General features: G+C 40.9%; 1 protein-coding gene across 1 annotated transcript in view; it reads right to left on the bottom strand.

Annotated features, from left to right (window-relative positions):
* ST8SIA1 (ST8 alpha-N-acetyl-neuraminide alpha-2,8-sialyltransferase 1) overlaps positions 1–13,332 on the bottom strand; it is an 82,917-nt gene extending 69,585 nt beyond the window's left edge. The window contains exon 1 of the mRNA XM_029963659.1: positions 13,179–13,332. Coding sequence (XP_029819519.1) covers positions 13,179–13,280 — 102 coding nt within the window. The 5' untranslated portion in view covers positions 13,281–13,332. The remainder of the gene's footprint in view (positions 1–13,178) is intronic.
* Positions 13,333–13,616: the final 284 nt, after the last annotated feature.

Raw genomic sequence — 13,616 nt, 5'->3', positions numbered from 1 at the left:
TCAAGTTAAGTGACTTGATAGAGGTACTCACAGACAGCCTGTTACACCAGATCCCCTTTGCTCCAGCTCCCCCCAGCACTCTGCTGGAATCACCAAACCACAGTGGGTAACATCTATCCCATTAAGGTCCCTGCCAGGTCAAGCTGACCTTTCACCTCACCCAAGGCAAATATTACCCTCAACTAAAGCTGGTAAAGAGAATGAAGTGCAACGGTACCCAAAGCACAGACCCAGCAATACTCACAAGTAGGGGAAAGGAAAGGAAAAGGATAGCAGGGACATAGTTATTAACACACATTTTACAAACCAAATCAGTGTGAAAATCAAGTTTACATGGTTAGGAAGAGTAATATTGCACGGAGGTAATTGCCATATCAAACTTCAGAGTGCAGGAAAAATGGAAAGAAGGGTTGAAACCTTATATTTAAAAGAATAAAACCAGATATTATACCTTGCATAGCTAATTACTGTGAATGAGTAGTTCCCCAGCTATGCTCCTTGCAGGATCAAAATGCTAATAATGAAGCAAGCAGGAAGAATCTAATTTACACTGGAACAGAACCAGCCCGAACACTTTCTAACTCTGCATCTACACTTTTCATCTCGGAGGAATGGAGACCCTTTGAAATTACAAAAAGCAAGTTTCTGATCTACGCTGAAGAAGTTATTTATTTTGCAGGCTTCTCCTAACAGCAGGTTTCAGAAGAGTATTCAGCCTTACAAGTGCTCCATGGTAGCAGATATCAAACTCTAAAGAGAAGACACCACTGCCAATTATCACTAAATAGGTTTTCTCTACAACTTCTTCATCCCTCAGATGGTCTGTTCTCAAGTGACCAGACATTCAATTTGAAATTCACAAAACACAGGGACTATCCAGGCACCCTGTAGACAATTTGGGGTAAATTCATACCTGAAGTTGATTGGATCTGATCCTCTCTCAAGAAAAAGTTGCAGAAAATAAGAGTTCCTATTACCACATCTGGAAACCAGCACACACACCCCTCCACGCTTCTTCCATTGGGTCATCCCGTCTGAGTGGCTGTTTCAAATTTGCCTTGTCTTTTCACTCAGAGTCTGTCTTAAGGGGTACAATTAAGTATTTCTCAGTCAAACTAGATGAAGAAGATAACTCATTCAGCACATGAAAACAACGGCTAATACAGGCTGAGAAACTGAAAAAAAAAAAAAATTCTTTGTTACCCTTGAAGTCACAATACCAAAATTATGAGTCCCTGGCAGAACTACACTCAGCAAGAGGGTAGTGTTGGCTAAATCCTGACCATGCTCAAGTCAACTGGAACACTGCCACTGACGTGAGTGTAACCAGGTTTCATTTCACCTATTTTACCACAGAGTTTGTTGTCATTTCCCCACCACAGATTCTTTCAGTGCATCCACATTTTCCTGCTTAGTGGCCACTGTGAAAAGATGAATGCAACCACTGTGCCAACCACAGCCACAGCCAGGCTAGGATGAGGAGATGCCAGCCCTGGGTATCCCTTGGAAGACAGATCCTAAACTGGGGAATTGGAACTGCACAATGTCCGCCAAGACCAGAGCCAGGAAAGCAGTGCTGGTGAACTTAAATGACATAGTCCCAGTTTTCCAAGGCCTTGCTCAATGCCACAGGGTGGAGAAGAGCTCCTCTCTACTGCCCCAAACACTGCAAGGGCTCTCTAGGTCTCTTCCAGTTTTTTGTCTGTGAAGCAAAAGGAATAATGGTTCAGCATCTCTGTCTGTTTATTGAGCGGGGAAAAGGGGTTTTGCAGTATTTCTTCTCCACAAACTCCCCATGCAGAAGCCCTCATTTTAATTGTCTCCTGAGATTTCTAGGCATAGACTTAGCTGTGCAGTAACACCATACATTGAATTTGAATTACTGTAAAGTGCTTGAGGGAATTGTTATAAAGAGCATCATACTCATAAACAAGGATTATTCATCTTTGGCTTTCCCATTTTTTCTGGTATAATACTGGATCACAGAATTGATCTGTGTAGCCTTTGCATTTATTGTCTCCTTTTACCTAAATTGTCTCCTATTGAGCCTAGTCCCAACACTGAAATTTGCAGCATTGCTCCTGAATAACAAGCTACACTGTGCATACAAGCCCTGCTGCAAGGGAAGGGAAGCAGGACAACACAGGACGTCTTAGGTTAAGGAAAAGGCTGGAGATGGTCTGGATGAAGGAATGCCTATTAATGAATTAGCCTATAAATATGTCAGGCAGCCTACAATCCAGAATGCACTACACATTATCCGTTCAAATCACAGTCACCATCCTGTTAAAAATCATCAACAGAGAGCAAGGGTTGCTCGGTATTACCTCATGCCCTGCAGGCAGGGCTAACTCAGCTTGGCTCTGTACACTGAGAAATAAAGATGTACAACAGCAGCTCTGTGCAATCTCCACTGTGCACCCTGGAGAGAGAGAGAGAGCTCACCACTGTCCATCTGTCTGTCTCCAGCTACATGAAGTACATTCAGTTTACTGAGGCAGAAAGATGGGCAAGATTAGCTGAAGCAGATTATCAGAGCTGTGAATGTGGCACACAGAGGTCTCACTCCGGGAAGGAGATCCCTGAGCTTTGTTCCCTGTTCAGTCCTCAGTGCACATGATCAGGGAGAAAAGACAAGCACATCTGTTGGGACACTAAGTTTGCCTCATTAATAAGCAACATCCAGTGATCTCCTGGCTACAGAAATAATGAGCAACTCTAAATACCAGCTTGTTCACGCCGAAAGGCAACATTAAGCTCTGCCTTCTAAAGGATATGGCATTGATGCCATCTCCAAAAGGGAAGTCTGAAAATACATTTCAGAGGGCACCACATAGTCAATTGTCACATATCTTCTTTGCAGAGCATTAGAAAAACAAAAATATTCAGATGTCTAGAAAAAACTATATTATTAAAAGACTTGTGGTTGTTTAGCCTAGAGAAAAAGACTGTGGGAAGACTTGATAGCAGTCATATGTGGAAAAGATAAGAAGAAAACATCTCTTAAATTATAGCCAAGGGGGAATTTCAAGTTAGATGTCAGGAAATATATCTTATGCATAAGGGCAGCAATGTATTAGACTGGCCTGCCCAGTGGGCCATGGAATTTCCATTACTGGAAGCTGTAAAAAATTATTAGACAAATATGTCTGATAAAACCAGAAAGAGAGTAGATTTAGATTAGATGTTAGAAAGAAATTTTTTACTGTAAGAGTGGTAGACCCTGGAAGGGGATGCCCAGAGAAGCTGTGGATGCCCCATATTTGTAAGTGCTCTAGGTCAGGTTGGATGGGGCTTTAAGCAACCTGGAGAATGAAGGCACCCAGATGCATCTGCATGACTTGGGAGCTCCTAAAAAACATTTTGGGGCACACAGAGCTAATACATGTTATAAAATGTGGGTAATTCCCTCCTGAACAAATGATCATCCGGATCCAGTGTCCTTCATCCAGACGTTCTAAAATTGGAGACCATTAGACCAGTAAATTCTACACTGAGAAAAATACAGCCATTGGAGCCTGTGCTTCCATGAGGGAATATTAAGACAGCTCTACTGCAGCCACCAAACTGGCATGCAGAAACCTTAAAACTTCCATCCTCACCCTGCTCACAGGTTTTTATAACTGACTTCCAACTTATAGATCAAGGGCTCACTTAGATAAGTGTGCAGAATTGTGCTGGCAATATTGTACCCTACACAAAAATATCCTGCAAATTTAAGCAGCAGTCTTCTGGGATTGATGGACTGGACTAAAGCCAATGAGCCTAAGCCACCAGCACTGCCAAATGTCCCCAGCCCCACCAACTGTCCCCAAACCCAAATGCCGACAGTTCGCATAAGTGTCTGAAACAGTCTTTAAAAAGGAAATTATAGATGAAGAAGGTAAGAAAAAAGACACCATCTCTGCACTGGAAAGATCTGTTTCTTTCTGCATTTGGGCTTTACAGTTATATTACACAAGTCCAAGTTCACAAGCCCATTAAATGTTGTATTTTTGGCTCATTTCAGCTGTAAAGATGCCACTATTTTCAGTTATCTTGCCTTTGCCTGACACTACAGACTAACCCTTTAGCTGCCACACACTGAAGTCACCTCAGATTGGTAGTGACTGGCCAGTAGACAATCTGCACCACAGATTTTATTGTCAAATTTCTCCTTAAAGACCCTAAGAAAGCATAAGCTCTGTAGATCAAGAAGGAAAAAACAGCATAGATTCTTGATCTGAGCGACCTGCACATCCAGTATCACAGGATTTGTCTGGTGCCTCGTGATGGACGAAAAACACTACTGTGTTATTTTTCCAATGTCCAAAATGTCATTTGGAAGCCAATGCCTGCCTCGTGGGAATGATTCAGATGATAGAAGTTATTCCAGAAGAGAACCACAGACCTTCCCTTCCATGCCTTATCAGGTTATAAGGGCTCTAAATAAACCATGCCTGGCTACGTAAGTTAATTCCTGAACCGTAATACTTCAGAGTTCTCATTAAATATAAAACTGGGCTTATACTCCCCCCTAAGCAAGAAGACATAAAGGATCTATTGAAAGCCACTATTTAATCCTCCTACAAGATTTGTAACTGTGCTACCCCTTCTTAATAGCTTCTGCAGTGGCATAACCTTCCCTGACTTTCTCCAAGCCTGCAGACTTCACTAAGGCACACTTCCACCTATATTTAGGAACACGTGGGAGAAAGTGGGGCTATATCTTTGCTGCACATGAAAAATACCTTCTGAACATAACTGAATATCCTGTCTCACTCCAGTAAAATTTACATGAGCCATATCAAGAAAACAAACAACTGTATGAAAAACAGAAGAACGTAATATTCCATCAATTCCTACTCAGTCTTCTGCCACGTGGTAAGAGCCAGGCATGAAATGCAACTAAATCTATGCCTCAAAGAAACCAGTATGGGTATTAAGTCTATTTTAAGAAGTATGTCACCAAATAAGCTAACTACTGCATACAGAAAATTAATGTAATGCACTGTGATCATTGAATGATTCAAATATATAGTCACAAGTACAGTAAAGAGTCTTTAAACTCAACAAGATGAATTTTAATAATAGAATTCATAGATAATATGAAAGGCCAACAAGTAGCCAGGATATAAAGGATAAAGTTTACTCAAGAAGCAAAGGTATCATTGCACCTGTAGGTAGAAGTAGAAGTAGGTAAAAGGTATAGAAATTAGTTCTCTACCAGAAAAACCCCTGCATGGAGAAACAATCTCCTTTTAGCATCTTATCAGTTACATAAAACTACAACAAAATAAACCAAACAAACTTGTGTTGACTTTGGGTGGACTAGATCCCACTCTTATTTCTACTTTTATACCCTCAGCCAGGCAGCTCCTATGCCCTGTAGTTACTTGTAGCCACCAGAAATCTGCTGTTCCTGTAGCTTCTCATCTGTGACCACTTCCTTTAATTATCCTTTTGCTTACAACAGTTCTTGCTTCTAAAGCAGCAATTTTATGTCCCCATAAGCAGAGGAACGTTGACTAAAAAGCCCATAAAATTCCCAGGGCAGAAGTAGAGCCTCTCTGTCCCTCTTTGCTGCGCTGTCCACTTCTTTGAGTTCAAGCCTTTTTGCTCTGTACTTTACAATCCCACAGCACAACATCTGTAGCTCTGACTTCTAGGTACTGTAAGAATGTTACTCGAGGCAGAACATTTCAGTTGTGCAGCTAATGAGTAGAAATGTGTGCAAGCATCCACTGTGTCATGAGATCCTTCGTGCCTCTGCCCTTCCACAGTGCCCCTTCCCTCCCTCCCTGGGACAGCACCACTGCCACATTGCTCAGCCTTTTCCCTGCCTCCAGCCCTGCCATGGCCACTTCACAGCCAGCAGCTGCTCGGTGCACAGCCTTCCATTTTACCTGTCAGTAACTGTACAGCCCCAAGTACCAACAGGAATCAAATAAGATCTTTGAAAGCGCTTTCCAAATATAAAATCAGTGCAAGCTGCAACACCCTCATGGTTGAATTATCCCCTTGAAAACACCCCACATTCCTTCTGTCTCAGGTGGCTCCACAACAATCCCACAGGATTTCACACTTCTTTTTGTACAGCTCCATATCCATAACGTGGCAGAAGCCGGACCACAATTGCTCTTCCACAATCTCCTATCCCCAAAGCCCCAAACAGAGGTGGGATTGATCTGTGAGGGGGGGTTCTGAGTGCACCAAGGCATAAGGGTTTGTCTGGCAAAGGCACTGGATCAGCTCTTGTATTACCTAGGAAAAAGAGTGATGGGTGCTCAGTCAGTTTAGATTTGAAATAGAAAGGTTGAGTTAGGGCAGCCGCTCCTCTTTGCCTGCCTGCGGGCCAAACTGACACTTTGCAGCCAGATCTAGTCCTTCCCTTTCTCTCCCTTACATTTGGAAAGGTCAGCATCTATTTCTGTATTTGCACCGACTGACATAAAGCCAATTTGGCATGTGCATTATTGCAGATAAACTCCAGAAAAATTAGGCTCACCCAAGACAGCCTGGCCTGGCAGCTTGGCTGAAGAAATTTCAACAAGCCCAGAGAGACCACATCCAGTGATGATCAACAGGGACAGAAAGCAGCTCCTTAGTCTGTCTCAACTACTTCAACAAGGGCATGTTGCTCGTCCTCTAGTTAATTACTTCAAACCATACACATTCCATCTCAGGTTTTTTAGCATAATTTTGATTTTCACCATCAGGCATGTTTGCATCTCATCTCTATGGAGCAGTTTCAGATGGACTATGGCTTTTGTTTAACTGACCAGCTAGAACAGATGATGCCCTATTCCAGTTTACTAACAGGCTGCACAAAATGGTCCAATTACACAATTTGGAATTAGTCAGCATGGAATCAAAGTGAGGGTTGGGGTTTCACTTAAGTAAATATTAAGCCACATTTTTTTATTTCAATCACCCCCATGCCAATGGCTAGAGATTATCTAGGACTGAAGGGAAGATTCAAGCCCCAAAAGAGCATAGTTTGTTAGGTCTCTACAGACAGTATTTCATCTCCCAGTTTACAAAAGACACTATATGATACAATTGCTTAAATAATTAAAAAGAAGATCTCTTATTAGTTGCTTTTCTAACACACAGGTGTTACTTCACAAGATTTAACTATCTCTTCACCTTATAGTATACAGCACATTTTTCATGTTTGCAATAATTCCTGTTTATTAATTATTATTTGTATTAATGTTTATTAATTACAGTTTCAGTTTGAATGAATAAATGTAGCCCCAATCAAGAACAGAGTTTGCATTATAGTATGCATGGGGGGATGGGGGGAAATAAAGGAAATAAAAAAAGGAAGACATGGGACAGCACCAAAAAATTCCCCCAAATCCTGATTAAATACAACTCAAACGCAGTCAGAGAGCTACAATTTAGACAGTAGAATTAACAAAAATAGATAAAAAAGATGCTCAATAACTGTTAAGTCTACAGGCACTTCATGTCCCTATCTAAGACATAAAAAAAAATACCAGGACACATATGACAGCCAATATTTCAATGTATTTCTCCAAGCAGTTACTAGATAGAGAGCATTACTGAGAGCAGAGGACTTCCATAAGTTAGATTGCTAACAAAAAATTAACAGAGTTCTTCCAAAGTCAACACCAAAGGCAATAATTCCTGGCAGCACCACAGTCCATCAAATCCTAGTCCACTTCGCTTCAGGTGGCTTCTCATTTTACACACAAGTTCTGGATCACCTGCGTCTAAAATCAGTCCAACAACACAGAGCGTTGGTAAAGCAAGGTAACATGGTCCTCTTAAAGGAGTTCATGTTCTTCACACAGCTATAGCTTCACATTCCACCCTGCAGAGCACCTGTGCACCTGCAGAGCAGCTGTGCTCCCACCTAACCCTTCCCAGAATGGGTTGCTCCTAGGCCTCACCTTTTGCTGGAACCAAACAGTCATTTTTCTTCCTCAGGATGAGAATGTTTTTCCTGTCATTTTCAACATGCAGTAAGGGATCAAGCCTGCAGACTCTACACCAAACTCCCTTTCCAAATCTGAATTATTTCCCTGAAATAATTACAAATTATTCTACTAGCTGTGGGCTATAATTCTAAGAGCAGGGAATTCACTTTGAAACAGCACCAGTAGCTCCATCAGAGGGGGACACTACAATCTCTGCCCAAATGAAGATCGTTGTGAACAACCAAGAAAAACTAAACAAGTTCCCAAAATCTAACAGGCACTCTGAGTGAAAACCACAAATCTCACAGCATGATCATAAAATAATTCACTGTTACCCAATACACCATTCAGGAAACACAGAAAACGTCAGAGAATGTCTCCATCTTACAGCTGCAATCAGAGCAACTAACTTTTCACCTGCCTTTATATTAAGAATAAGAATTTGAACTTCAAATAAATATCTATATTATATATGCAATTTGAAAAATATCACCTTTTTCTTGATCACAAGGTATCCAGAAACTGATGTCACCTTTCCCAGACTTGTTTGTGGCCTGCAGTTTTTTCCTTTGGATTTCTCCAACACCATTTCTGATGACTATTCATGAGAAGCTCAATGCAAGCAGCCCCTCTTCTAGCTGACAGCATACTGCAGGTGAAACTTTAGAAGGGATTTGATCAGCTGTGGAACCACACTTTAGTAATTTGACATAATTTATTGGTACCAAACAAGTGTAACTGCTTCAATACAACTGAATATTTTTCAATTTGCCAAATTAAAAGCTGAAGTATAACATTTGAAATATCTTTTGAAATGTATTCAACTTCTCTACCCTCCAAACCAATACTCTGCATGGCAGAGTGAAAAGTTACATTTGATTTAACTATTTTTTAACCCTTTGGGGGATGGGGAAAGACCTCAAAAATTCACCTCAGTTTTTCCTTTCTATAGGCTTTAGTCAACAAGTAACAAAAATCAATTATTTGCATTAACAACTAAATACTAGGGTGAGGGGTTTTTCCCCTCTAATGCTAAAGATAGTCTGAAATTTGCTTTTGAAACTCTGAGGAAGAAAAAGACAGGAAAGACTGAAAAAATATCCCAAAAAAAAACATTTGAAACTGGGGCTTGTTCTATTCTGTAACTCAAAAGCAGATGAGTGTTAGCTCACGTTTCTCTCACATGGTTTTGAGTTACATCCCAGCTACTCCTGTGGTTACATCACACTTACTCATAGTATCTAAAAATTACTGGAGGAATATATGGAAGCCTGGTTTCTTCCATTCTAGTCAGATGGCAAAGGGTGGAAAATGCTAGTAATGCTTTCTGTTGTGCCTCAATGCAACACAACAGGACCAGAGCTGCATGGCTAAACTTCCAGATTGGAGAGCAAGGAGGGTGTATGTCTCTGTCCCATCAGGGACACTCCCCAACACACAGTTCTCTGTTCTGTATAATAGTTGGTCCACAATGGAGAGGAATTACATCAGTGTGTTCCCATGACCTTTAGTGGCCAACATGAGACATGGCAGCCTGGCTACTCAGACATTTATCCAGCCAAGACTGTAGTGGGGTTACCTACATCTCTGAACTCTCAGTGCCTCCAGACACATACCAAAATTACTGGCTGATATTGAAACTCTAAGTCTGAATTAAAAGGTTTAGAGGAGTGGAAGGTAGGTCGTAGGAATAACCTTTCGCTGTTAAGATTAAACTACGCCTACAGTGATATGCAGACTCTATGCTTCTTGTCTCCTAAGAGTGGGAAATAATGCTGTAGATCACAGCAAGTAACATAACAAAGCTGCTGTCAAAAAATATCTGATTTTAATTGAAGTGACACTCCATTATCCAACAGCTCCAGGCAACTCAGCTTAGCCTATTCCTGGGATATGGGCTGTAGGTGGGCACCCTCACTGCATGCTAGTCTGTCTTCTCTGATGAGCCACATCCTGAGCTGCACCTTCTCCTGACCTTTAGGTATTGACAATGAGCCATTAGCAGTTTCTCTCCAGGATGGAAAAGATGGTGCAGTCTGTGTAACATTTCATTTCTGCTTCAAAAAAAATTTAATTCTTGATATCGGGGGGAAACAACACAGAGAGGGGTAGACTAAGAGGAGCTACTTCCAGCAACTGGAATTACGGGTTCACACAGAACTCTGCAACTTCAAATTTTGTTCTCATGAACTGAAATGAAACACTGAATGACTATTTCCACATAAAAGCTTTTTTCTTTTGCAGTTTTCTCCCTTGGCCTCTCAAAAACTTGAAAAAATAAAAAGGGGAATAATATAATCATGCAAGGTCTGAGGAATAAAAGGCTAGCAAAGGACTTGATTAAAAAAAAGAAATCTAACAGTTGAAATATTACATTAAAAAAATGGTACAATGAAATAATATAATACCACCAAAACCTTTTAACCTTTTCACTTCAAAGAAAAACTGAAAAACCAATGAACTGATATTAAATTTATATTTTCATGAAACAGTATTTTTACTGGAAAAGCACTCTATCAGAAAATGTTGGCCCAGTTGTAAGAACTTTAAATATAGATTGCTCAGAAGAAAAAAATATTCTATTTTGTATTGTTGCCATTCAAGAGTAAGAGACATTTTACATATTAAGTCCTGACATACTTATTTATTCCTGTAAAAGGCTCCATTGATGCATTAGCCAGCTCACTCTATGCCATGAAATATGGCAAGTTTCCTATTCGGTTTTGAGTTACATTATTGTATAAGTTAGTAACTGGTTCGGGACTGAGAAATCTTCTGCAAGCACAAAATTGCTTAAGCCCAGCAGATTGATGTGGATGGAGCCAGTTTTATTTATTCCAGAGGAAATATTTTTTTGGTTATATCAACATAGCTGCGGCCCTTTACATTCCTGTTACATCCCCTGGGCATTTCAGAGTATTAACCATATTTTATGAGAGGTTTTAAGCTTCTGGATACTTTTGAAAGGAATATTCATCTTCACAAAACTCGCCTGCCAGTCGCTAGCAAGCTAATAGACACCATTCTTCAAAGAGGGAGCCTGAAAAATTTAGGTGAGTATTTTTCTTGAAACAAAGAGAGAAGTAGAGAAATACTTCACTTAAAAATTTACCGCAAATAAATCTTCCTAAGCTTTTAAGCCTACCGGGATTTCATCTGATAAAGGCCTACGAAATTCCTCTGGGCAAAATACTTAGGAATAACACATCAAATTAGAGGCAGTGGTACTTGCAAGGAAAGAAGGAGTAGTAGTGAGTAGCATTTGTCAGGAACGAACTGCCCATCGATTCATTAAAGGGGCAGCATTTCTGGCACCACTCCCAGAGCTGCTTTCTAGCATTGTTCCACAGTTGGAACATCAGAAAAATTCACCTTTTCCACCACCAGCAGCAGCATCTACCCATCCTCTTCATGGAGCGCTTGGCAAGCCTAAGGGACACTGAAGTCCCAACTCCACCCCTCACCTTGTCCCTCAGGAGTTTATCTTTCCAGGACTTCCCAGATCCTTACTCTTGATCCAGCCAACTGATAAACCTTGAAGATGGGGCTTGGGAGCCCAGGAACCACTCGAGTTCCAGACCATGATTTCTCCCTAACCAGCAATGACCTCTCTAAAGGAGTCCATCCAGCACTCAGCTCTTTTCTCTGAGAGGAGGTAAAACACCTCTGCAGCCAAGCAGAATGCTAGGTTTTAATACAAAGAAAATCAAATCTAAAATCCCAAATTCATCACAGAACAGTGACCTCTCTGTGCCAGCCCAGGTGGGGTTTTTGTGAAACCCTGGAAAGGACTTACACATTTTGAGCAGCTGTTGCCAGTACCTTTGTGTGGTACAAAGTACACAGCTCTGCCAAGGGTTTCTGTTCTCTCCAATAAATGATGCAATATTGTAGCAACAAATCACACTCATAATCACAGAAAAAGACTTAGAGCCACTGCTCTGCAACACATCATAAACTTTTTGCCAGTCTCCAGAAATTCACTCAAGGTGGGCAGCCCCTTTCCAGCTGTACTGCAGGAAAAAAACCCCACTTGCCATGCAGGTTTCAGCATCTACTTGTTTGCTGAGCTTGCAGGGACACAGCAGCTGGGAGCAGCCTGAGGGAAGCCAAGGTCCATTGTCTGGATCATGGCAACAGGCACAAGTGACAAGACAGGAGACTGGCAGCCTGAACAAGACACAGCTGTAAAACTGCTCCTCAGGATGATGTCTCAACATAGGAAGTGGCTGTTCCTATCTCCTCTGCCCTGCACAACAGTTTCCCCTCACACTTCTCCATTAAAAGAAACTCATTGAAAGTCATAACTGTTTTTGAGATCTTGGAAACTACTTTAAAAAAAAACCAAACCAAACCAAACCAACTTTTTCATGCTTTATTGGCGGGATGAGGTTAACAAGTAAGAACTCTGCTAAATGTTTAACTGAAAGAGCAACAAACAAAAAGCCCAGTGTGAATGATTCAACATCTACTGGGAGGCTTAACAAATTCATATGCCTTCAGTTTGAGAAATTAAAGCAACATGTAAATCAATTAATACATCCAGACATTTGGCTTTCTTTAAGCGTGTAGCCACATAAAACATCTCTCCTTCCACATACAAAATTCAATATAACAACCTCGTTATTTAACATCAGTTCATATATTAATTAAATAAACAAGAAGCAGCTTAGATCAGTACCGCAAACTGCCATCACTCAAAAACCCTGTACTTAACCCAAAACACCTTTGCTGAACAACAATAATCACTTCTAACATTCAAAAACAGCAAGAATCAACAAAGTCAAGTTGTTGGCTTCTGTTGTTGGGCTCACATTGATTGTCACCAACAAACTTCATTAACTTGTAACACCTTCACACAAAGTACTGTCGCATGTGATCTGTACAGATCTCAACTGAAGCAATCCTAGGTGAGAGATCAGGCTCACAGTGAGTGTGATCCCTGACTGAAATGCAGAAATCACCTACTTAAAATAGACCGAATTTCAGCATTTTAAGAATCAAGATGGGTGACCCAATTTCACCAGCCCTTGTGTACATCTGCACACCCAAAAAGCAGCCAAGGAAATATTAATATGCATAGCAACAAAATTTTCAGAACATGGAAGTAAAAAAAAAAAAAAAAATTGTTTTGTACCAAGAAATGAAGACTCAATTTCTTGACAAGCCTTTAGCCTATTCATGCTCCTTTGTACCATGCTACCATTTAGTATATTAATACTTAAAGTGGCAATAAAAACAGTTACTAACCTGTGGGAAGAGAGAGTAAGTTGCATTGTCGATTGTGACAGAATATAAAAATTCCCCGTCGAACCAGAGGTTCTTTCCCATCGGGGAGTTCAGCTTTGTCATGGCAAAGAGCTGCCCGGGGTCACAGCATTCTTCCAGCAGCTTCCTAGAGAAGGCAACCAAAAGAGAAAGTGTAGTATTAATTAGAGCCTTGGCACGCCTTCGTTAACGACCACCCCTCACATCTGAGATCCTGCCACTCTCAGATGCTCCAAAAGCCAACCTTCCCAGCCAGCAGATGAACCAGGGGTGACTCTTTTTTCCTTACAGAAAGGCTAGAAAAGCTGTTTTTTATTCAGAAAATCTTAGAAATAGATACTAAAAAATTTAAGTTTCCAGTCAGGGGGGCACAGAAATAAAACCCAGATTCAGCAAAAGAAACTCCATCCTGTACAACAC

The sequence above is a fragment of the Manacus vitellinus genome, unplaced genomic scaffold (assembly GCF_001715985.3).
Source record: "Manacus vitellinus isolate BGI_N305 unplaced genomic scaffold, ASM171598v3 scaffold_5_pilon, whole genome shotgun sequence".
NCBI lineage: Eukaryota > Metazoa > Chordata > Aves > Passeriformes > Pipridae > Manacus > Manacus vitellinus.
The sequence above is the reverse complement of the archived record's forward strand: the minus strand, read 5'-3'. Positions and strand labels throughout refer to the sequence as shown.